Source organism: Leishmania braziliensis, chromosome 30, assembly GCF_000002845.2.
Source record: "Leishmania braziliensis MHOM/BR/75/M2904 complete genome, chromosome 30".
Taxonomy (NCBI): domain Eukaryota; phylum Euglenozoa; class Kinetoplastea; order Trypanosomatida; family Trypanosomatidae; genus Leishmania; species Leishmania braziliensis.
In genome coordinates this window covers 1,031,132-1,051,666 of record NC_009322.2, presented here as the reverse complement: position 1 = coordinate 1,051,666, position 20,535 = coordinate 1,031,132, and the positions used below count along the sequence as shown (strand labels likewise).

At 57.1% G+C, this 20,535-nt stretch overlaps 7 protein-coding genes across 7 annotated transcripts; all 7 read left to right on the top strand.

Moving 5' to 3' along the window:
• Positions 1 to 425: 425 nt before the first annotated feature.
• LBRM_30_3040 (protein kinase-like protein) lies at positions 426 to 6,065 on the top strand (the record flags this gene model as incomplete). Its single annotated transcript, XM_001566879.1, has 1 exon — positions 426 to 6,065. One exon carries the CDS (start codon positions 426 to 428, stop codon positions 6,063 to 6,065), a length of 5,640 nt encoding a protein of 1,879 aa, XP_001566929.1.
• A 1,026-nt stretch (positions 6,066 to 7,091) lies between these two features.
• Positions 7,092 to 8,684, top strand: LBRM_30_3030 (eukaryotic translation initiation factor 3 subunit 7-like protein; the record flags this gene model as incomplete). The annotated part of the gene is made up of 1 exon (XM_001566878.1): positions 7,092 to 8,684. The coding sequence occupies one exon, from the start codon at positions 7,092 to 7,094 to the stop codon at positions 8,682 to 8,684; it is 1,593 nt and encodes a 530-aa protein (XP_001566928.1).
• An 852-nt stretch (positions 8,685 to 9,536) lies between these two features.
• LBRM_30_3020 (conserved hypothetical protein) lies at positions 9,537 to 10,892 on the top strand (the record flags this gene model as incomplete). Its single annotated transcript, XM_001566877.1, has 1 exon — positions 9,537 to 10,892. One exon carries the CDS (start codon positions 9,537 to 9,539, stop codon positions 10,890 to 10,892), a length of 1,356 nt encoding a protein of 451 aa, XP_001566927.1.
• A 1,304-nt stretch (positions 10,893 to 12,196) lies between these two features.
• LBRM_30_3010 (conserved hypothetical protein) lies at positions 12,197 to 12,484 on the top strand (the record flags this gene model as incomplete). Its single annotated transcript, XM_001566876.1, has 1 exon — positions 12,197 to 12,484. The coding sequence occupies one exon, from the start codon at positions 12,197 to 12,199 to the stop codon at positions 12,482 to 12,484; it is 288 nt and encodes a 95-aa protein (XP_001566926.1).
• A 1,307-nt stretch (positions 12,485 to 13,791) lies between these two features.
• On the top strand, positions 13,792 to 14,760 carry LBRM_30_3000 (conserved hypothetical protein; the record flags this gene model as incomplete). The annotated part of the gene is made up of 1 exon (XM_001566875.1): positions 13,792 to 14,760. One exon carries the CDS (start codon positions 13,792 to 13,794, stop codon positions 14,758 to 14,760), a length of 969 nt encoding a protein of 322 aa, XP_001566925.1.
• A 1,319-nt stretch (positions 14,761 to 16,079) lies between these two features.
• On the top strand, positions 16,080 to 16,466 carry LBRM_30_2990 (putative Lsm5p; the record flags this gene model as incomplete). The annotated part of the gene is made up of 1 exon (XM_001566874.1): positions 16,080 to 16,466. The coding sequence occupies one exon, from the start codon at positions 16,080 to 16,082 to the stop codon at positions 16,464 to 16,466; it is 387 nt and encodes a 128-aa protein (XP_001566924.1).
• A 1,390-nt stretch (positions 16,467 to 17,856) lies between these two features.
• On the top strand, positions 17,857 to 20,406 carry LBRM_30_2980 (conserved hypothetical protein; the record flags this gene model as incomplete). Its single annotated transcript, XM_001566873.1, has 1 exon — positions 17,857 to 20,406. One exon carries the CDS (start codon positions 17,857 to 17,859, stop codon positions 20,404 to 20,406), a length of 2,550 nt encoding a protein of 849 aa, XP_001566923.1.
• Positions 20,407 to 20,535: the final 129 nt, after the last annotated feature.

The following is a 20,535-nucleotide window of genomic DNA, read 5'->3' as shown; positions in this document are numbered from 1 at the left end:
TGAGTCATTGGCAGCCGATTGTGCTGTTGACGCTGCGCGATCGCCTCCAGCAATCACTTTGTCAGCATCATGTGACTGAGACCGAACCGGTGATGAGCTGTTCTTCAGGGAGGGACACCGTCACCACAACGACCATAGAGACGCTGCGTATTGTACGACAAGGCGCCGATGTGAATGGAGCGTCCCTGACGCACGTGACGCGTTTAGGTGCATCATATAAGCCCAAATTGTCTCTGACACTGTGCACAGGAAAAGCAACTTGCCATCAACGGTCGCAGTCTCTTCAAGCATCAATGACTTCATCGACGGCATTGCCGTGCTTTGATGGTCATGGACCTTCATACGCTTCGTGCGGCCGCCACCACGGCAGGCGCTCCTCGCCTCGAGGCGCACTTTTTATATTCCTGCTGCTTCAACTTCTATGCATGCTATGGAGCGACTTTGAGTCGCCACTGTGTGACCTTTCGGGATTCGGTGGCCAAGCAGCGATGGGGCCGATCTTGTTTGCCCAGGCCACGGCAGTCCACTATTACGGTTCCGTGTACTACGGGCTGACGGAGGAGATGGTGCAGCGCGGTGGCAGCACCTTCTCCATTCAGTTGTCCATCCCAACGTTTCCGAAAAACATTACACTTGTTCGTTCCATCATGGTCTCCATCCTGACAGACAGCGTGCGCCTCGTGGACGACACGGGGACTGCCGTGCACCCCCCGAGGCACTCGGCTCACGGAGAGGCGGCGGCCCATGAGTTGAACCGCACGAATGCGTGGCCATGGTGGCGCCGCCTCGTAGAGGATATTCTCGCCCATAGTACGATCGAGGTGAGTCCCAACGGAGATGCCGTGAAAGTGACGTTCGCAGGCAGGAAGTGGGTGTTGCCGGCGCACACGTCAGCGCTCATCATCCCCTGCCTGCCCTTTTCCTTGTTTGAGCAACTGGGCAGACTTGGGCTACAGGACTTGCCGAACAACTGCCTCGCTGGAGACGCTTTCCTTGTGAGCAAGAAATTGCTTCTGCAGCTGGATGAGGCGCGGTGGAACCCGCCGCCGGAAATGTTCGTCACCGGCGGGTCCATCTCCATTCCTCTCACCGGCGCCGCCAGCACCGTCTCTGACAAGTTCGCGCTGGAGCGGCAGCTGCGGGTGATGGAGGGGCACACGTGCCTGCACACGCGCAGCGCCTTTGTGCGCGGCAGCCACTGGGACATCCACGATAACGTCTATCGCTTTACCCCCCATCGTGGCGGGGTGCAGACCCTCTGCTACACGCCCTATCCAGACACGCTGCCATTTCTGTGCGTGAAGTTGATGAGCTCGTACGAGGTGGCGGGTCCGGAAGGGGTCTCGACGGATCCGCCCCAAGTGCACGCAGACTTGGAGTTCACCGGTACCATCTACGGCACCAACTTGACGGAGCGTGACACAGCGGTCATCACGGATGAGTTGTGCAGCGACTTCACGTCTGAGAACGTCTTCTTTGTCGACCTCTTCTTCAGCAGCAGCTCGCGCGTGAGCTTCTTAGGTACATTCCACAAGCGAGGCATCTACCACGTGTGCTACCACCGCGAAGGCTCTCCGATGTACGTGCGGGTGTCAACGTTACTGGTAGAGCGGGGCGCGGATGTCGTGATCGACAGCGACAGCCCGAATGTACTGATCGACCAAGATGTCAAGTTGCTGCAGTCTGCCTCAGTCACGCGACTCAACGTCCAGGATAGGGGAAGCCTCAACCTGCGCCAGCGCAGCCTGAACGTGTCGCACTTCGTCTGGTCTGGCGGCAGCATCTCTGGTAAAGGCCTTATCAACTGCACGGGTTACTCAAAGATCACCACCCAAGGCTACGAGACGCGGCAGCTGACCGTGCCGCTCTACAACTACGGCGAGATGACGATTGACGTGCAGCGACTGTCCATGGAGCTGGAGGGGGCGATCCACAACTACGGCAACCTGACGCTTGCCGTCTCGAGCATGGGAGCGGACAGCATCAGCAGCGTTCGCTCTTCTGAGCGGCACAACGCGATTACGAACTACCCAGGCGGCGTCATTCGCATCATCGCGCTTGACGAGCGCACCTACGCGCTGCTCACCGGCCGCTTCGTCTTCCAAGGTGGGTCAGTGGTGCTGTTAGGCAAGGTCAACCTCACCGACGCCTCAAGCTTTGAAGAGTCGACTGTGACGCTAAAGAGCGGAACTTTTCTCACGGCCTACAACGTTCATCTTGGCGGCACAGTAGTGGTGGAGGAGATGTCTGTTCTGACGCTGATGAGAGGGTGCGTCTTTGTTTCAGCGACCGTCTCGGGCGATGGTGTGGTGCGGCTCTTGGGCGATGATGTGGTGCTCAACTCGCTCACGATGAAGGGCACCATTCGCGCTCTTTTCGGCGTCGGACTGGTTGACCCGATTTCTGTCGTCGTCTACGGCACTTCGCAGTTTGGCGAAGACACCCTCGTGCACGTGACAAACGCCAATTTCGTGACATCCAGCGTGCTTGCCAAGGTGGTGTTTCATGGTCGCCTCCTTGCCGACCTTATCACCGTGCGTTTCATCGGCAACATGATTCTGCAGGTCAGCGGTGTGGCTGCGCTATACGGCAACATGTCCGAAGATGCCCTCAACTTTCACCGCACCTTCACCAAGCTGGCAGGCTACTCACTGCCGCTCACCACATCGTTCTTTGTACCGGCAAACGCGACGATGTTTGTGATTGACACCTCTCGCCTGGACGAGGTGGTTGACCTCAGCACGCGTGACGACGCGGCCACTGTGAAGGACATCGTGCCCTCGCTCGATACCTTCAACAACACTGTCGCTAGCGACCCGGCGGTCGTGGTGACGCAGGTGTGTGAGGTGTATCTGCCGATGTCGCAGCATCTGGAGATGAGGGGACGGCTTGTGCTGCGCGGATGTGTGCAGGCGCCGTCGGGCGGCACGATCAACGGCGCAGTACTGAAGTTAGAGGACCCGGCGGACTGGGCGCTGCTGCACGAGACTTTTTGCATTTTTTCCGAGTTGGAGACGCTGTCGCTTCTATGTCGGCACCACCTTCGCATCGCTCCTCCCTTGCATAGCGGTTTGGCGCTCGGCGAAAAAGTGTATCTACGCAGCTCCGCGTCTTTCTCCCTCGATGAGATTGCCCTCATTCACAGTCACACGCGTGTCCCCGACCCTGTTCCCATAGTCGCCAAAGACACAATTATCGTGCGGGCTGGCTCAACCCTTTCCCTAACCCATGGCATGGTGATGGCGCGTCACATCATCATCGAGGGCACTCTTGTCGTGAACGACCCGCGAAATACCGTTCTGAAGGGTCTGGTGGAGGTGAGGGAGGAGGGCATCATCGAGCTACACGGTGTTTCGGCGGGGTCGTGCATCAACGAGCTTCTGGTAGAGGGGCGCCTCTACCTCGCGCCAAACGCGCGAGCGTTGCACTTCCGCTGCCTGAGCGCCAGTGATGACGACATCGCCGCCGAGGACAGCGACACGGCACAGGCCAGCCTGGACGGCACGGACACCATCAAGTCGGTGGACCGTCTCGACGCGCAGCTGCGCAAGAGAGCCCTGGCGAACCTCCGGCCTGACATGACGTGTCCAGATGACGTCATTCTCGATTACGACTCACGCCGCCAATTCATTAACGTCTACTGGATGCGCCAGGCGTACGACCCGCCAGCTGATCAGCCTACGCGGCAAGACATGATGTGGATGACGTTCTTCGGCATCGCCTGCTGCTTTGGCACGTTTCACATTCTGTTGAGTATGTGGGGGTACACGTACAAGAAATGGTGGAACGACGTGCGGTCGCCGTGTCCATTGCAGCTCACGCTGACGTGGGACGAGCTGAGCTACAGCGCCATCAACTACCTCTCCTTCTGCAGACTCATCATCATCAACTTTCTGAACGCCATGGCCGCCTTTCACCCAGGGCTGCCAGCACCGTTGCCATCGGTGGCCGGCATACTTATGCGCGGGATGGGTCTTCTCATGCCGCACCACCAGACGCCGATCAGCCGTTCCCGAAAGGTCGGTCTCTTCTACATTGTGTGGCTGTTGGCATTTCTCTACGTGAAAAAGCGGGGCAGCTGGCTGATATCGTACCTGCGCCGCAGGCAGCCATTTTTACTGGACGTTGTGCAGAAGCTCTACACGGTGCTGACCATTCTCAACTTCATTTTTTTGGGACCCCTCATGTCGTCTGTGGTCGATGCGATTGCGTGGCCGACCCTGTTGCGCAATGTGCCTACATACGAGCCGATGCGGCAGGATATTTGGGTCGCCATCTCTGTCATCTCCTTCTTGTCGATGGGTGTCATGACACCGTCGAGCATACTGACGAACCAGATCCTCATCCCTCACATGGATCTTAGAGTGCGAGCGTCGAACATGTTTCTGCACTTCTCAACGCAGATGTGGGAGACAGTCATGTGGAAGGTCTTCTACAACAACCCAATGTGTGTAGTCTTCAACTGCATCTTCTTTCAGCTAGTGCGGCTCACCTTTCTGTGGCGCTTCCCGGGGACGCCGTACAAGAACGTGAACAGGTTTATGTTCTCCCTGTCACTGCAGTCCTTCTACGTGTACCTCTCGCTCACCGTGTATGCGGCGCTGGTGCGCAGCGGGGTGTACACGAGTTGCACACAAGGCACGACCATGTTCCGCGTCGTCGCGGCGGCGCTCGTCATCTCACTCTTTATCAACTTTTGGCGGAACGTTCTCTTTGTGCAGGAGCAGACGACGGCCACCGGCGACGTCTCTATTGACGCCCTGCGCTGCTCCATGTTACAGATTCGCAACCGCATTCATGACCTAAAGTTTGAGGTGTACGCCTGCGTCGACCCAATCGAGCGGGAGAACATCCTCAACGCCATTGCCCGGATGCGGATCGAGTACCTGGAAAAGCAGGAGCGCTACCGCTTTGAGATACATCGGCTGCTGCGGCCGTTTATCTTCAGCGGGAGCGACTTTGACGGTGATACACCCCTGCAGTCGCACAGCAGCGTCGCTTCGTACAGCAACGATTACGGCAACGACGCATCTAATGTAGCACCGGCCATGTCACACAACACACAGCATAGTAATCTCCTCAGCGTAGAGGAGATGGAGACGTTCAGCTGCGGTCCTGCGCTGGGCAAAGGCAGCTACGGCACGGTGCACCTCGGCATTCTCACGAACGGCAAGCTGGTGGCCGTCAAGTACGTGAGCGTTGTCAGCCAGAGCCCCGAGGCGCTGGCGAGTGTGAAGGCGGAGGTAAACATGCTACGTGAGCTGTCTCACCCCAACATCATCCGCTACTTTGGGGCACATACAATCCAAGACACGATGCTGGTGTTCATGGAGTTTGCCGTCGGCGGCAGTTTGACCTCCATTGTGCGCAAGTTCACGCACCTCACGGAGCCCGTTATGCAGCTATACACGTTCCAGATCTTGAAAGGCCTTCAGTACCTGCATGACAAGGGCGTTGTGCACCGCGACATCAAGGGCGAGAATATTCTCATCGACGGCTATGGCGTGGCAAAACTGGCGGACTTTGGGTGCAGCAAGTCGCTGGCGAACATCGCAAATGCCAGCCAGGAGGGGTGTGGCACACTGGTGGGGTCACCGTTCTGGATGGCACCAGAGGTGATTCGGAGCGAGGCTTATGGCACCAAAGCGGACATCTGGTCCGTCGGGTGCACCGTTGTTGAGATGCTCAACGGTGGCGAACCGCCGTGGCGAGAGGAATTCGACAACGTTTACTCTGCCATGTTTTACGTGGGCTCAACAAACGAAATCCCACAGATACCAGAGGAGACATCCGACCCGTGCCGCGACTTCCTCTTCCTCTGCTTCGAGCGGGACGTGATGAAGCGAGCCTCAGCGGACGAGTTGCTTCAGCACCCGTGGCTGAAGTCGGCTGCTGCGGCGTCTCACTCAGTGGACACCAGCGACAACTTCTTGTCCTTTTCGTCTATGTCGTCCCCGTTGCCCAGGTCAGTATACGACGGACACCGATCAGCAGGTTTCCCGCGCAACACCCCGGACAGCTCTCACGAGGACCTGACACTCCTCATGAACGGCAGCACCACTTGACAGCCACCAAACAGCAGCATGACTAGCATCGCCTCTACCGCCTCCACGAAGTTCAGGTGAGGGACTGCTTGCATGGCTTTTACTTGTGCAGGTACCGGGAGTCAAAAAGGAAATCTTTCTCATGGCGCTTTATTGCGAATTCCTCTTCACATTCTCGTCTCTCTGAGTGCAAAGCGGTAGTTCTCTGTACACGGCCTGTGCGTGTGTATGTGTGTATGTGGGTGTGTTTCCCCGCCTCACCCTCCCATTGTGGCAGTGGTCCAAAGTGCTTTTCTCTCTCTTCTCTTGTGCTCTTCTTATCACCACCACCCCCGAAGGCAAAGCGTGAAAAGTAAATTGCCACAGAGTTGTTGATCCTGGCCTCACGCGGCTGTCACCTCTTACCTTGCTGTGTTTGCTGCTACTCGTGAAGTAGCCGCAGTGGTCTGTACGCGAGCGTATGTGCGTGGGTTGGCAGATACGGTGGTGTTCTGGGGTGGGCAGAGGCTTCAACGGAGTCTTCTTTTCTTGGAGCTCCGTCCTCTCTCCTCTTTTCCTCCCTCTACGGTGATGACCAGGGACGCTCCTCCTCAACGATACGCCACTCAGGCCGCGTATGCATACACATCGTGCAGCACCACACCCCACCTCCTTTCTTCCTTCCTCGATGCGTTGCCATTAGCTCTACGAGCTGAGGAAGCGGCGGCATAGACCCTTTGCGCAGGGAAGCAGTCTGCTTCCCCATTGGATCTCTCCGTCTGCTTCTTCACGGCGGCAGGTGTGCTGTCCACCTTCGTCCCTCTCTTCAACTCCTCTTTTCCCCCCTCCCACCCCCCCTCCCTCTCTGTCCTGCATTAACCTCTACCCACATGAGCACAACTGCAGTAACTTCGTCTTCCCCTCTTTCATTTCGTAAACTCAAGTGCAATTGCCCCCCCCCTTTGCTTCGTTTTCCCACATAGCCCTACTTCTGCTTGCGCGGACACACACACACACACACACACACACAAACGTACCCAGTGTGTGCTGCCCTACACAGAAAAGAAAATGCCTTTCGAGCTTCCCGAACTGTACATCAACCCCCAGTTCTCCTGGGGTCCTCCCGAGGAGGAGATGCAGCTGGACGACGGCTCCCCATTCGAGCTCTACTCCAAGGCGGACCCGCTGGAGGCGCTAGACTGGTTTACCTACAAGAGAGAGGCGGATGTGAGCGACAGCAATAGCGATGGCGAGGTGGTGGCGACCAACAAGCGCAAGGCATTCAAGCAGGTCGAGGACAACGCCCGTCTCAACGCTCTGCGCACGGAGCGCGAGAAGACAGTCATGTTCAACCCGCGCAACAACGGCCCGCACAACGCAAAGGCGGTGGCTGGCAAGAAGGGTAAGGACAACCGCAACACCAACCAGCGCCGCAACCGCCGCAAGGTGACGGAGCTGGCGAACACCTACAACGCCTCGGCGATGGCAGTAGTGCAGCACGTGATGAAGCAAACAGACATGACGAAGCTCCGCATGACCGCGCTGCCGAAGGTAATTGAAGTCGGCCTCTACGGTACCCCACCGATCTACAACACCGGCATCGAGGCGGCCACGTGTGCCCGCCCGCTACCGCTCGACGAGTCCAAGTACGAGGAGGACTACTTCATGCGTGGCCTCACCACGGAGGATCCGGAGCTGCGCAAGATCATGGGCGAGGTGCAGCGCCACCCGCTCGTGGTCGTCACGGATGAAATTCTGTCGCTGCTGATGGTGTGCACCCGCTCCTCTTACCCATGGCACATACGCGTGCTCAACTACAACAACATCTGGATCCTCGTCAAAGGCGAGGACAGCAACATCGACAAGCAGTGGGTGAGCGAGACGGCTGGGCATGAGATCCGGCCGTCCGAGGGCGCCGACAACCGCGCCGAGCGCATTTCTTCTCTGGGCGAGGAGTCGACAAAGGTGTACAACTGCTTTGCGCGTGCAGCGTGCGCGAAGAGCTTTGCACAAGTCAAGACGAGCCGCAGTCCCTTCACCCGTAAGCAGCCGCGCATGTACAGCTACCGCCGCTACATCCTGCACGACGGCACACCGGACCGCTACGACATCGTGGTGCGTTGCGAAGTGGATGCACTGATGCCGCGCACGAACGACCGAATCCGCTGCTTCGCGCTGCTGGAACAGTGTGTCGTGAGCGAGAAGGACTCCTCGTGGCGCCGCGAGGGACTTCTGAAGAACGCTGCCTCTTTCCTGCCCATCGAGTACGCGCACAACGGCTGCAAGATCGCGCGCTGGACGGCGCTGTCGCTGCTGTCGGACGCGAAGCTGATGAAGATCGGCTTCGTGTCGTGCGAGGAGAAAATGGAGAAGGGACAGCGCGTGTTCGATCATAAGCAGCACGAGGTGCTCTCCGTGCAGACCTACTCGCCCGCGTCGCTTGCCACGCAGTTCGGTATTGACGTGTCGAACATGTGGGCCATTGTGGACTACATCATGCGCCCCTTCATCGAGGGTCACTCGATCTGCCCATCGATCCTCATGAAGCCCGGTGACAAGTCCGAGCTGATCGTCGTCGAGGAGGAGGACGACGATGATGACAGCGACGAGGATGACTCGGAGGAGGACGGCGACGACGGTGATGACAAGGAAGACGAGTAGAGTCACGTGGCTAGATGCCTCCCGGTGACGTCCTGCATTGTGTAGGCACGCTCGCTTTCCCTAGCTGTGTGCATGCCACTGCCTGGGACTCGACTGTCTTAGCTTGCTCTTGTTGTTGGGTTGTTTCGTTCCGCACTAAAAGAAAGCGTAAGTAAGTTGAAGCGGTTTGACCGTGGGGACGGTGTCCGGTGTTGGCGGCAATGGTGGCGTTTTGTCTTTTCCTCCCCCTTTTTTTCTTCTTCGGCTCTGTTTGTCTGTGTTTTGCAGCTGTGGCTCTCCGTATCGGTCTGTGTGCCTCTGTGCTGATGCGCCACCGCTCGCGTCGCGCTCTTCCACCATCGTGGGTTCCAGCAAGGCGACAGAGAAAGGGGAGAGGGGAGGGAAGAAAAGGAATGGTGCCACTAACGTTAACCTTCGTATAGCAACATCAACCCTCATAACAGAAGGACGGCACAACCGATGTGCGTACGTCTCCGCGTGTGTGTGCACGCGCATTTGCGAACTGCGCGTCGTGCATTGGAGGCGGAATGCGAGTCAGAGAGACTAATGTGTGCTTTTTCCCCCTGTCATACACAATGAACCTTCTCCACTTGTTCTTGTGCAGTGGTGCAGAGCAGCTCATCATCACTCCCCCGCTACTTCTCAGTTGAGATGCATCAACCAGGACGTACCCACCCTGTCAAGTGGGCACGTGCATGTGCTCAGCATGTGCTCTCACGATGCCTCTCTGTATTAGCCTCACCTGCTTTTTCTCTTCTTTCCATGCCTGCACATCCGCGCTCAGAGGCACGTACATACCCACACTTACACGCCCACATATATACATCTTTATCGTTAAGGTGCATGTGAGCTATGGAAAGCTCTCACTCCCACGGGCGTGGCGAGGAGGGCCTGAGTAATGCACAGATGCTCTGGTACAGTGTCGCGGCAGTGCTGTGCGTCGCAGGTGCGGGTTTCTTCGTTGGCCTCCAAATCGCGCTCTTCTCGATCGACCGCCTCTATCTCCGCGTTCTCACCACCACTGGCACGCCGAAGGAGCGCCAGCAGGCCAAGTCGCTGCTCGGAGTGCTGAAGTTGCAGCACTGGACTCTCGTGGCGCTCGTCTTGATGAACGCCGTATTCGTCATGACGCTGCCGATTCTCCTAGAGGCGATGTTTGACGAGCTCACAGCCCTTATCGTGTCCATCACGGCTGTCCTCTTTGCTGGTGAGGTGATGCCGCTCGCCGTTTTTGTGCGCTGGGCCATTCCGGTTTGCTCCTACTTCATCCACGCAATCTGGCTCGCTATTATCGTGACGGCGCCAGTGAGCTATCCGATGAGCAAGGTGCTTGACCATGTCCTTGGCCACAAGGAAGAGCTGCTCGACCGCGAGGATTTGGCCGCCTTGATTGTCGGCCCGCAGCTCGGGGAAAACGACGAGAGCGCAATGATGGAGGTTGCAGCGGTGCGAGTCGGCGATGGCGGCGATGAGAACGCGCAGATGACGGAGAAAACGAGTTCGTCCTATCAGCTGCGCGACTCAGAAGTCAAGATGCTGCAGGCGGCTATGCGACTTTCAACCGACACGGTGGAGCAGCATCTACGCACGAAAACAGCGGATGCCTTCATGCTGTCCTCTCGTGACAGCCTTGATCGCGAAACGATTCTGCGCATCTTGACCGCCGGCTATAGCCGTGTGCCGGTGTACTCTGGCGAGAATCGGCGGCACATCATTGGCGCCCTTGTTGTGAACTCGCTTGCGTCGCTGTGCTTTACTCAGCCAGACCCGCCGCCGCTCGTGAGCGATTACCCCCTCCGCGAGGTCATGAAACTTTCTCAGGAGTTGTCTCTCTACGATGTCTACCTTGCCTTCCGCAATGGACCATCCAATATGGCTGTCATCTACGACTCTTCCGGAGCCATGGTGGGCCTGCTGACGCTGAATGACGTGCTAGCGGCACTCTACAACGCCGACCCGGTGGAACCGACCGAGCTGTCAAGGCAGTATTTGCACCGCCAGCAGAAGATGGTCGAGCTGGTGGAGGGCATGAAGTTCCTGCAGGTCACGAAGCGCGTTGTGTCGATGCCACTGGGCACGAGTCGGCCCGGTGAGCCGGGTTCCAAGAAGGAGCAGACGGAGGATGCAGAGGACCATGTTGCCGCCATCACCCTCCTCCCGGCTCCTCGGCATGGCGTGTCACCTGCAACGCCGCCGCCGCAGCCCTGAGGCGATTCCTCTTTGTGAAGGCGTTTAGCTTCTCTGCGCGGCCTTCTTTCCTTTTCGCGCGTATGTTCGGTGTTGAAATTGCTGAGGAGAGCGGGACGACGTGAAGGAAAGCGGCGGAAAAAACCCGTGTACACGCACGCCATGTCGTGTTCGTGTAGAGTGCAGGTGGGTATGTTATTTCTCCATTGTGATATCACCGGACTCTCTTTCCCCCTTTTCGTCCTCTCTTCCATCTCTGCAGGGCTCGTTGAGTTGCCCCACCTTGTTGGCTTCCCCCGCCCCGCCTTTCTCACCAGGCCACCGCTTTCTCCTCAGCCGTCTGGACACCCCTCTCTGTGTCTCCCGTTGTCTCTTTTGCGCTTTTAGTTTTGTCTGGTTGGCTGGCTGAAGGGGGGAGTGCACTTTTGCTCTCCCCTCCCTCCTTCCCCCACCCCAGTGCCGCCGCTGCTGCTGCTGTCCTCATTATTGGGTATTTCCTGTTTCCCTTTCTTGTTTGTGCGTCCTTCGCTCTTTTTTTTTCTGTTTTCTTTCGTCATCGGTCCACAAGCTCCTCATGCCTGTAACGAGTAGATCAGTTTTTACATTCGAGTGATGACGATGCCATGGCGTGTCTGTGTGGGTGAGGGTGCCTGCGTGCTGCATGTTTACATGTTTGTCACCAGCGACCTGCTTTGTAGAGATGAATAAGAAGCAAAGCAGTTCGTAGAGTACACGAAGGTTTCAGTGGAAAGTAAGCGAGAAAAGGCACTGAGCGTGTGTGCTCCAGAGCCGTTATGGCTGACGTACATTAAAAAGTGAGCCTGCCATGCGCATGCAACTGTACTGAGGCTGAGGAGATGAGTGGGCGGCTTTACGATGACGCTCTGCTGCTTCTTCATCTCTCCTCTCTTTCATCGTTTGACGCAGATGAAACAGTTGCTCCTCCCTCTCTCTTACGCACTCCACTGGTGTGCCTGCGTCGAAACCTCCCCTGGCTCTCCGCTTCGCTCTCGTTGTATCCGCATGAAAGCTGCGTTGCTTCTCACCTGCCTTTCTTATTCGTGTGCGCGTGTAGACATCACGGCGTTTTCAGTCGCGAGCGACCAGGACTACGTCGTGACCGGTAGCCGTCTTCAGAGACACGCAAGCGCTCAGTGCCAACAATTATACCCACACCCATACCCACACCCACACAAACAAACAAACAAACAGAGAGAGTGACGCACATCTGTGCACGCGCGAGTCTTGCTCTGCTTCTCTCGATACCCTCCCCGCTCATCCATATCCCCACCCACGCAGAGAGAGAGAGGGAGAGAGAAAAGAGGATGGATCAGACAAAATTGTTTCAGGACTTTGCCTGCTCCGTGCGGTGCGAGAGCAGAAATACGGTCGTGTTTGTGGCGTGTCCAAAGGGCGGCCGCTACGGCGATGTGCGCAAGACTTTGGCGGGTTTGCTGCAGCGCCCGTTCAACTCAGTGCACGTGGCCCCACCGGTTGGCGACTTCGCCGTGCCCTTAGATGATGACCAGGTAGTAGAGCCGGCTGAAAACGAGGTGATTGTTCCTGCCCGCATCCTAAAGGCAACGGAGCAGGGCGGATGGGAGTTTGAGTGAACGACTCACCCGATAGGCACACATGCGAGTAGATGAGGATGCAACGAACCCCCTCCCTTTCCCCATAACGTCCCAGCCGCCAGTTGCGCGTATGGAGGCTCGCTGCAGCCGTGTCGGGGAGGGGTGATTAGGCCTTTCCTGCTAATGCTGTTCAAACTCGTTGTTAGTCACCGTATGAATTTCCCAGCGTGAGTGTGCGTGTTCATTGTTTGCACAGACACACACATACACATGTTTTTCCTTCCTCTCTTTCCCTCCTTCCCCCCTTTGAGGCGCACTCTTGCAGCTACTTGATCCGTTGTCACCGTCCTGCTTCATTTTGTGTGCTGCTGGTCGAAGTTGCCTCTCTCCGCTTAATGAGTGAAGCCGAGGGGAAGTGCGACTGTCACTCCAGTCGTATTACTGTCAAGCTTGCATAAGTGGGGAAGGTGGAGGGGAGGAACAGAACTCGACCGCACCTGTCAATGCCGTTCGTGCATCTTTTGTGTGTGTGTGTGTGTGTGCTTGCAGCGCGGTATGCGTGCGAGTCATTCTATTTTCGTGTGCACCTACGGTAGGGCTGCCCTTGCCGGCGGAAGGGCGTGTGTCTGTAGCCGTGCAATCCTCTGCCCCATTCCTTACACGCAACGAAGAGTATTTTCTTGAGGGGCACCTGCGACATAGCCACTCTCGCCACCGTTTCACAAACTCGCTACGCTTCTATGATGCTCACCTGCAGAGGTCATGCACAGCTGCTACTTGGAGAGAGGTGGCCCTCTGCCGCCTTTCCATTACCGTTCTAATGTCTCTCTCTCTCTCTCTTTCTCTGTGTCTGCATGGGCCTCGTACCTTACCTCCTGTCGTTCCCCCACCTCTTTACCCTCCGCCATTCGCTCTCACTCACGTTGCTGCACACCCCCACGTTCACTTGTCCCTTCCCTTTCCCTCTTTCTCTGATGTTGTGATTCTATAATGTTCTCTCGCACGACCACCGCACCTGCCCACGTGCACATCCTTAGCGTGCAACGCGTGACTTTCTGTGCGCCACCGCCCACGCACACAAACGTTTGTGTGCGTGTATTGGCATTACCCCCGGCAAGCCACACCCATACACATCCTCGACCACTTCATCCTCCTTTTTTTTGTATTTTAGTTCCTGCTGCAAAGCCATCAGTTGCCTCTCTCTCTTTCTCGTGTGTGTGTGTGTGTGCGTATGGAGAGCAGGCGTGCTTCCCGAGCTCGCAACCTCCCCCATTTCCTAGCGACCGGTGTAGCCGCTCACTCTCTCCCCCTTTCTGTTTCACGCTAGCTGCCGCTCTTGTCTCATCATGGCCTCTACAGTAAACAACAACTCCAAGTTCGTTGTACCGGCTCTCAAGCCGGAGGACGTGCCGGGAGGCGCGTGCTGCGTGGACGAAACGACATTTGCCACTTTGTTCCCGTCGTACTTAGAGAGCTACATCAAGAGCATCTGGCCTGCAGTGGAGGAGCTGCTTGAGCAGCATCAGCTCGTCGGGAGGCTCGACCTGATGGAGGGCAGCATGGCGGTGGCGACGACCCGCCGCACCTGGGACCCGTACGCGATCGTCGACGCCCGCGACTTCATCAAACTGCTCGCCCGTAACGTTCCTCTCGCTCAGGCGCAGAAGATCTTCCAGACCGACATTACATGCGATATTATCAACATCGGCGTCAAGGGCGGCAGCGTGCGGCGCTTTGTGAAGCGGCGCGATCGCTTGATCGGGCCCAAGGCGCAGACCCTCAAGGCACTAGAAATTTTAACTGGATGCTACGTCCTCGTGCAGGGTAAAACGGTTGCGGTGATGGGCCCCGTGAAGGGCACACAGATGGTTCGGAGCATTGTCGAAGACTGCATGAACAACATTCATCCTATCTACGGCCTGAAACAGCTGCTGATCAAGCGCGAGCTGAGCAAGCGCGAGGACATGAAGCACGAGGACTGGTCCCGTTTTATTCCAGTCTACAAGAAGACACAACCGAACAAGGAGAAGCAGAAGGCTGTGCGCAAGATGAAGAAGGAGAGGATGAAGGATTTAAAACACAAACAGGCAGGCAAGGTGAAGACCATCTTCCCACCGGCACCCCCGAAGCGTCTGGAGGATATTGCAATGGAAAGCGGCCAGGCCTTTCTCGCCCCGCGTCAGCGCCGCCCCAAAGAAGAGCTAGAGCTGCAAGGCGCTGCATCTGTATCCCCGTCGGCTTCCGCGAACACTAGGAACAAGGGCAGTAGCCGCAGCAAGACGGATGCGACGATCTCCAACAAGGTCAAGGTGTGACCAAAGTGCTTACTCTCTTCCTCGTTATCTGCCTGTGTGTTTGTGCTGATGGTGGTGGCGGTCAACGAGCTCTCCGCTGCAGCTGATGAGCTCGTGAATGTGCGTGTGCGTGTGAGTGAGGTCATTACTTTGCCTCTCGCTGAAGCCTCTCCTCCTCCCTTTTTTTTCCTCCCTGCCACGGCAGCTGTAAGTAAAGACTGACCCAATCACGGGCACAGACAAAACACCCCCCTCCCCCTCCCCCACCCCACACCTACAGGAGGGAAGTAACGACGAAAGAATCGAACCCCCTTGGAGGAGGCGAAGATTTCCGTTCGCTGGTGGCAGCGTTCCTTTCTTCCTCTTATGACACCATGTTTTCCTGGTCACTGGCGGCTCATGTAACGGGGGGTCTTGCCTTTCCCTCGCTTCTTGCATCGATGAGACGATGTGCAGATGCACCTCCCCAACACTCTCGTCCCCTCTGACTCTTTTGCCCGCTGTGTTGTGCGTGTGACGTAGTATGCCGGGGTGGGACTCTGCCCTCCACCACTTGTCTTATACTTTGCTCCTCTTCCTCACTGCCTTCTCCTCTCCTCGACTTCACTGAACAAAAGCTTTTCCTGAAATATAGTCCCTCTTCGCGCGGGCTCTATCGTTTTCAGACAAGCATATCACCACCCCAGTGCCACGTCTGTTCCTCATCCACCCCTTTTCTCTGCCGACCGCTACCTCCCCTTCCCATCTTGCTCCTTTGGCTCTTCCTAGCTCCATCTCCCTCTGATTCGTTCAGCGCGTGTCCTTTCTTTTATCTTGCGTGTGTTTTTCTTCCGGACTTCCCAGCCTGTGTCTCCGCTCCTCCACGGCCCTGCTTGGTGTGCTGACGAGTGCGCACAAGCGCCAAGTACGACGACAGCCACAGACACGAAAACAACCACCACGTGTACACTTTAGCTGTGCCTCGCTTGTGCGCTTTGGCACACGTATGCACAGTGCATGCCAATTTGTTACTTGTGCGTGCGTGCCGTCCTATGGGACCCCCAAATAGAGGCGACAGGCACGCATGCACAGAGCGGACGAGCGGATGCGTATGACGTATGCGTCGTCTCCCTTCTTTACGCTATCGCCGACTTGGACTCTTCGATGGACCCAATATGCCCTCTTCTTCCCCTTCCTCTACGGCTGCCCTCACGCCCTACTGGCGTGTCGTGTCTGTGTGCCTGCAGTCGAGTGAAGCGACGCGTCGAGAAACAAAAAGCCTCATCCCTTCCTCACTCTGGCGCTGCAGTCGATTCCCCACTCATAAACAAGAAAAGGAGAACACGAGTAACATAGAGATGATGACGACAGCTGCCTCGTCAAGTTCGGCGGTGGTCATTGAGAAAAAGAATCTCATCATGTACGTCGGTAACCGCGTGAGGGTGACACTGGATGACTCGAGTGTCTTGAGCGGCCGCCTCGTTTCGCTGAGCAGCTGCGGCAATCTCATCCTGACAGATGTGGAGCGTCAGCGTCTTCTCAAACGTCGCCGCAATCGCGACGGGGTGCATGAGACTAGCCGTGAGTGCTATGCCGCAGTTCTCTTTGTGCGCGGCAGCGCTGTGGTCTCAGTTGGTTACGATAGTGGTATTACTACGGATAAATCGGTGATTGATCATATCGGGGGACGGGACGCGACTAGCTCGCGCATGGTGCAGCTCGCCAACGCCACCCCGTCGGCGCGGTGAGAGAAATGGGGGACAGAGAGCTGTGGTATCCAACGGTGCCGACCCACCTTCGCTCGGAGAGGGGCTTCTGTTTTTTTTTTTCTTCGGTGATGGCGGTAATGGAGGGCGGTACCAAAGTCGAACAAACAAACAACACAAAGTGCTGCTCTGTGTCTGTACAGACGGCGGCTGTGATGAGCAGCCGCGCACTGATGCACAAAGTGAGTGAGACATCGATAGGGCAAGTGGCCGACGAGAAACTTAGCACCCCCTTGCTCCTTTGTGGTGCCCCACAGGCACCCTGGCCAACTTATTCTTTCTGTGCCACCTTCCTCTGCACATAATGAGCGCCAACGCAGACGGCTGATTGGGTCGCTGGACAAGTGGGGCTCTGCAGGCTTGCTGATACCTTCCCTACACCCCGGTTTCTTCTCTTTGTATGCTTTACGCTGCAGACGCTCGCTTCTGTCCGCCCCATCCGACTACTTTCCGTGTGGTGTCTTTTGCTCCCACTTTCGTCATCTACGGTGCGTTCGCCTGTGTGTGTGTGTGCGTGCGCGCGCGCGCCTACACGTACACTATGGCTGTGTGTATATATAAATCAGCGTCTCTTTTTTTTTGCCCAATCACCCGCAAGCCCACCCACACACAAAGTGCCGCAAAACACCAAAGAGTGTGTGTCTTACCTGTACGCATGGTCCCACAGCCACACTCCCCTCTCTTCTCCCCGAGTTCCTCTACAGCTTGTTGGCACAAAAAAGAGGTGGGCCCCTGATTGTCAGAATAACCCCCCTCTTCCCCCGCGCGCCTTCATCCAGCCTCCCTCCCTTGACCGTATACACGCACACGTGCGCCAAGAGGAGAGAGAGGAGAGGTATCTTGTCTTCGTATGCCTGATCAAAGCCGCATCCTTCACGAAGGACTGAATTAGCATTGGCACCCCCTGTGTTTACTTTTACGTTTGTGTGTAAGCGTACTTTCTCTGCTGCCTACGTGAAGCGTTGCCACATTGTGTGGTGTGCGATCCCCATCACCGGTGCGACCATCTGTCTCTCTTTCACTCCTTTGCTTTCTCAGCTGCCTCCTATGTGTGACGAGCGAGCGGTGAGCGCTCTCTTCTCTCTTCCCCCTGTTTCTCTCCAGAGCCCATTCGCTTAATTCACCGCTGTCATCACCCGTAGAGCACTTCCATATCGATCGTGTTCCCTGTGGTGGCTCTCTTGCTCAGTCTTGCGCATTCTTTTTTCAAGCAAACTGTGCCTGTGGGGAGGAGGAGGAGAAGGGGTGTGTGCGGTCTGTCAAGTGCTGCCCTCAGCCGTGCTATTGGTAGCACGCTTGTGCGGGTGTGGGTGTGTCTTTGCGTGTGTCCGCCTTTTTTTTGTCTCTTGACGGTGATCACCTCCGCATTGGGATGCGCGCGAGCACGTTGTCCTTGGCTGGCGCCACCACCTCCCACCTCACCATCTCCCACTACAACCCGTGCCTGTCACCGGAGGGCGCCGTCGCGCGCTACACTGATCAGATCCAGCGAGGGACTGAGACGCATCTCACTCGACTACTGCGAGCCAAGGCCTATGTTCAGCTACACAACTACGCGTCTGCTTGCGCGGACCTGGAAAGCTGGATTCAGAAAACTGGTTACACCCCACCCGACACTAGCGGAGATGTGGCGGCTGACAGCCTCACAGAGGCTCTCTTCTACCGCGGTGTCTGCCGCGCTCGCCTATCACAAGTAAAGGATGCCGTAGGTGATTTTACGGAGGTGCTGCAGCGTGAGCCGGGACATCGGCGGGCCCAGTACGAACGGGCCGCGTGCCACGCGCGTCTCGACGATTATGTTAACGCCATTGCTGATTACGAAGCGGCCCTTCAGATGGATGAGGTGGGAGGGAAAAAGAAGAAACTTCACCGGTACCGAGAGTGTCGTCGCTGCTCGGAACAGCAACAACCAGGTCAGACGCGATCGGAGTCGTTGCGGCCTAGGCTTGTTCCTCTCCCGCTTGGCAGCTTTGCCATTCGGTCACCTTCCCCTGTCATCTCGCCGCTGCTGCAGCAGATGTCGACACTGGGATCAGAAAGCGCGCAGCTCGTTAACGGGCTCCTCGCGCTGGAGCAGACAACCCCGCGTTCACCCGTCGCCTCACGCGGCTCCGAGGCGAGCAGTGGTCGGCGTGCGTCCGTGGAAGAGGCCTCCAATAGCGCTGTGGCGACGGTGTCCTTGTTGAAGTACACGACGCCTGCTGCAGCCACCGGTTCGACTTCCCTCTCAGAGGCTCTCGGACGCCGCTACTCGCAGGGTCACTCACACCACAAGCACTACTACTTGAAAGGCGACTCTTCCAGCACCGAATCATCACCGGACGATAGCGTCATGAGCGTGGACAAAGCAGTCAAGGTGGTGAACACCGCTCGAAAGCACGAGATCGGCGCTTCCTACGGCCCCCACTGCGAGGACTCTGAAAGCGGGCAGGACACACTCACCGCGATGGACCCGACGTGCATCTTGAGCTCCAACAGTACTGAGTACGATGAGCGGCTGCCGGACGACGAGGTGGGAGCGGAGACTTGGCAGCGGCACCCGCAGCGTGAGGCCAGCCACACTGCTGCCTCCACCGCGACAGCTGGACCGCCTCTTCTCGATGAGCATTACTTTTACCAACGCGGGTTGCAGCACCGCCAGAGCGGCGAGCTCGAGGCAGCCGTCGCCATGTACACGAAGGCGCTGGAGATTTCGCCGACGCACTTTAAGGCGCTCTTCAACCGAGCCTTCTGCGAGGATAAGCTCAAGAACTACGCGCGTGCCATCGATGACTACACTGCCGCCTTGGAGCTTGACCCGCGGAACCCCTTTACGTACTACAACCTCGGCATTAGCTACGATCACACAGGCAGTCACGCCCGCGCGGTGCAGGCCTTCACCCGCGCCATTGAGCTCGACGACCACCACCCCGACTTCTTCCATAACCGAGGGTTTATGCAGCGAAAACAAGGGGCCTACACAGCCGCCATCGCCGACTACACAGCCGCCATTTTTTTGGACCCTAACCACTTCAAGTCGCACTATAACAGGGCCTATTGCTTCGCTAAGCTTGGCTACTACGATGAGGCGGTGGCAGACTACACAGCTGCGCTGAAGATCGACAGCGACAACTCGAATGTGTACCACAACCGCGGTGCAGCGCTGGCGAAGCTGGGAAAGTTGAGGGCGGCCGTCGAGGACTTTAACCGTGCTCTGAAGCGCGATCCCAAGTTGGCCTTCTCGCTCAACGCCCGTGGCCTCGTGTACGATCAGCTGCAGCAGTACGACAGGGCCGTGGCGGATTTCACCGAGGCGATCCGGCTCGACAAGCGCAATCCTACCTGGCTGCACAATCGTGGACACACCTACCGCAACATGGGTGAGCTGGAGTTGGCGATTGCGGACTACAGCGCCGCCATCAAGATGGCTCCCCATGGTCACACAACATACAGCAGCCGTGCCTATGCCCTTCGAAAGCTGGGCCGGTATGAGGCGGCTATCGAAGACTACACGAAGGCGCTGAACGAGCAGCCAGGCGTGAGGACAAAGGTGCTCAACAGCCGCGCCTACTGCTTTGCACGCTTGAACCTCTTTGAATATGCGATCCGAGACTACAGCGAGGTTCTTGCCACCGACCCGGTCGATGCCCATGCGTTGTACAACCGTGGCATCAGCTTTGAAATGTGTGGCAAGTACAGCGCCGCCATCGATGACTTCACGCGGGCTATTCGCCGAGCTCCAGAAGCACCATCCACAGCGAACGCGTACTACAGTCGCGGCACATCACGGCTGCAGCTGCACCAAGTGCCACAGGCCGTCGGGGACCTCAAACAGGCTCTCAGATTGGATCTGATGGCGTGCGGGCTGCATGGTGAAGCCCTCCACTCGTTTCAGTCTGAGCATCCGGCGTGGCGCCTCTTGCAAGACCTCGGCACACTCTAGCGTGCACCTAAAAGAGATGATGGAAGCAGAGGAGTTGAAGTAAACTAGAGTAGATACCACACACACACACATACATACATACATACATAACAGCAGCAATAATGGGGAAACCAGCAGGCGGTTTTGCGC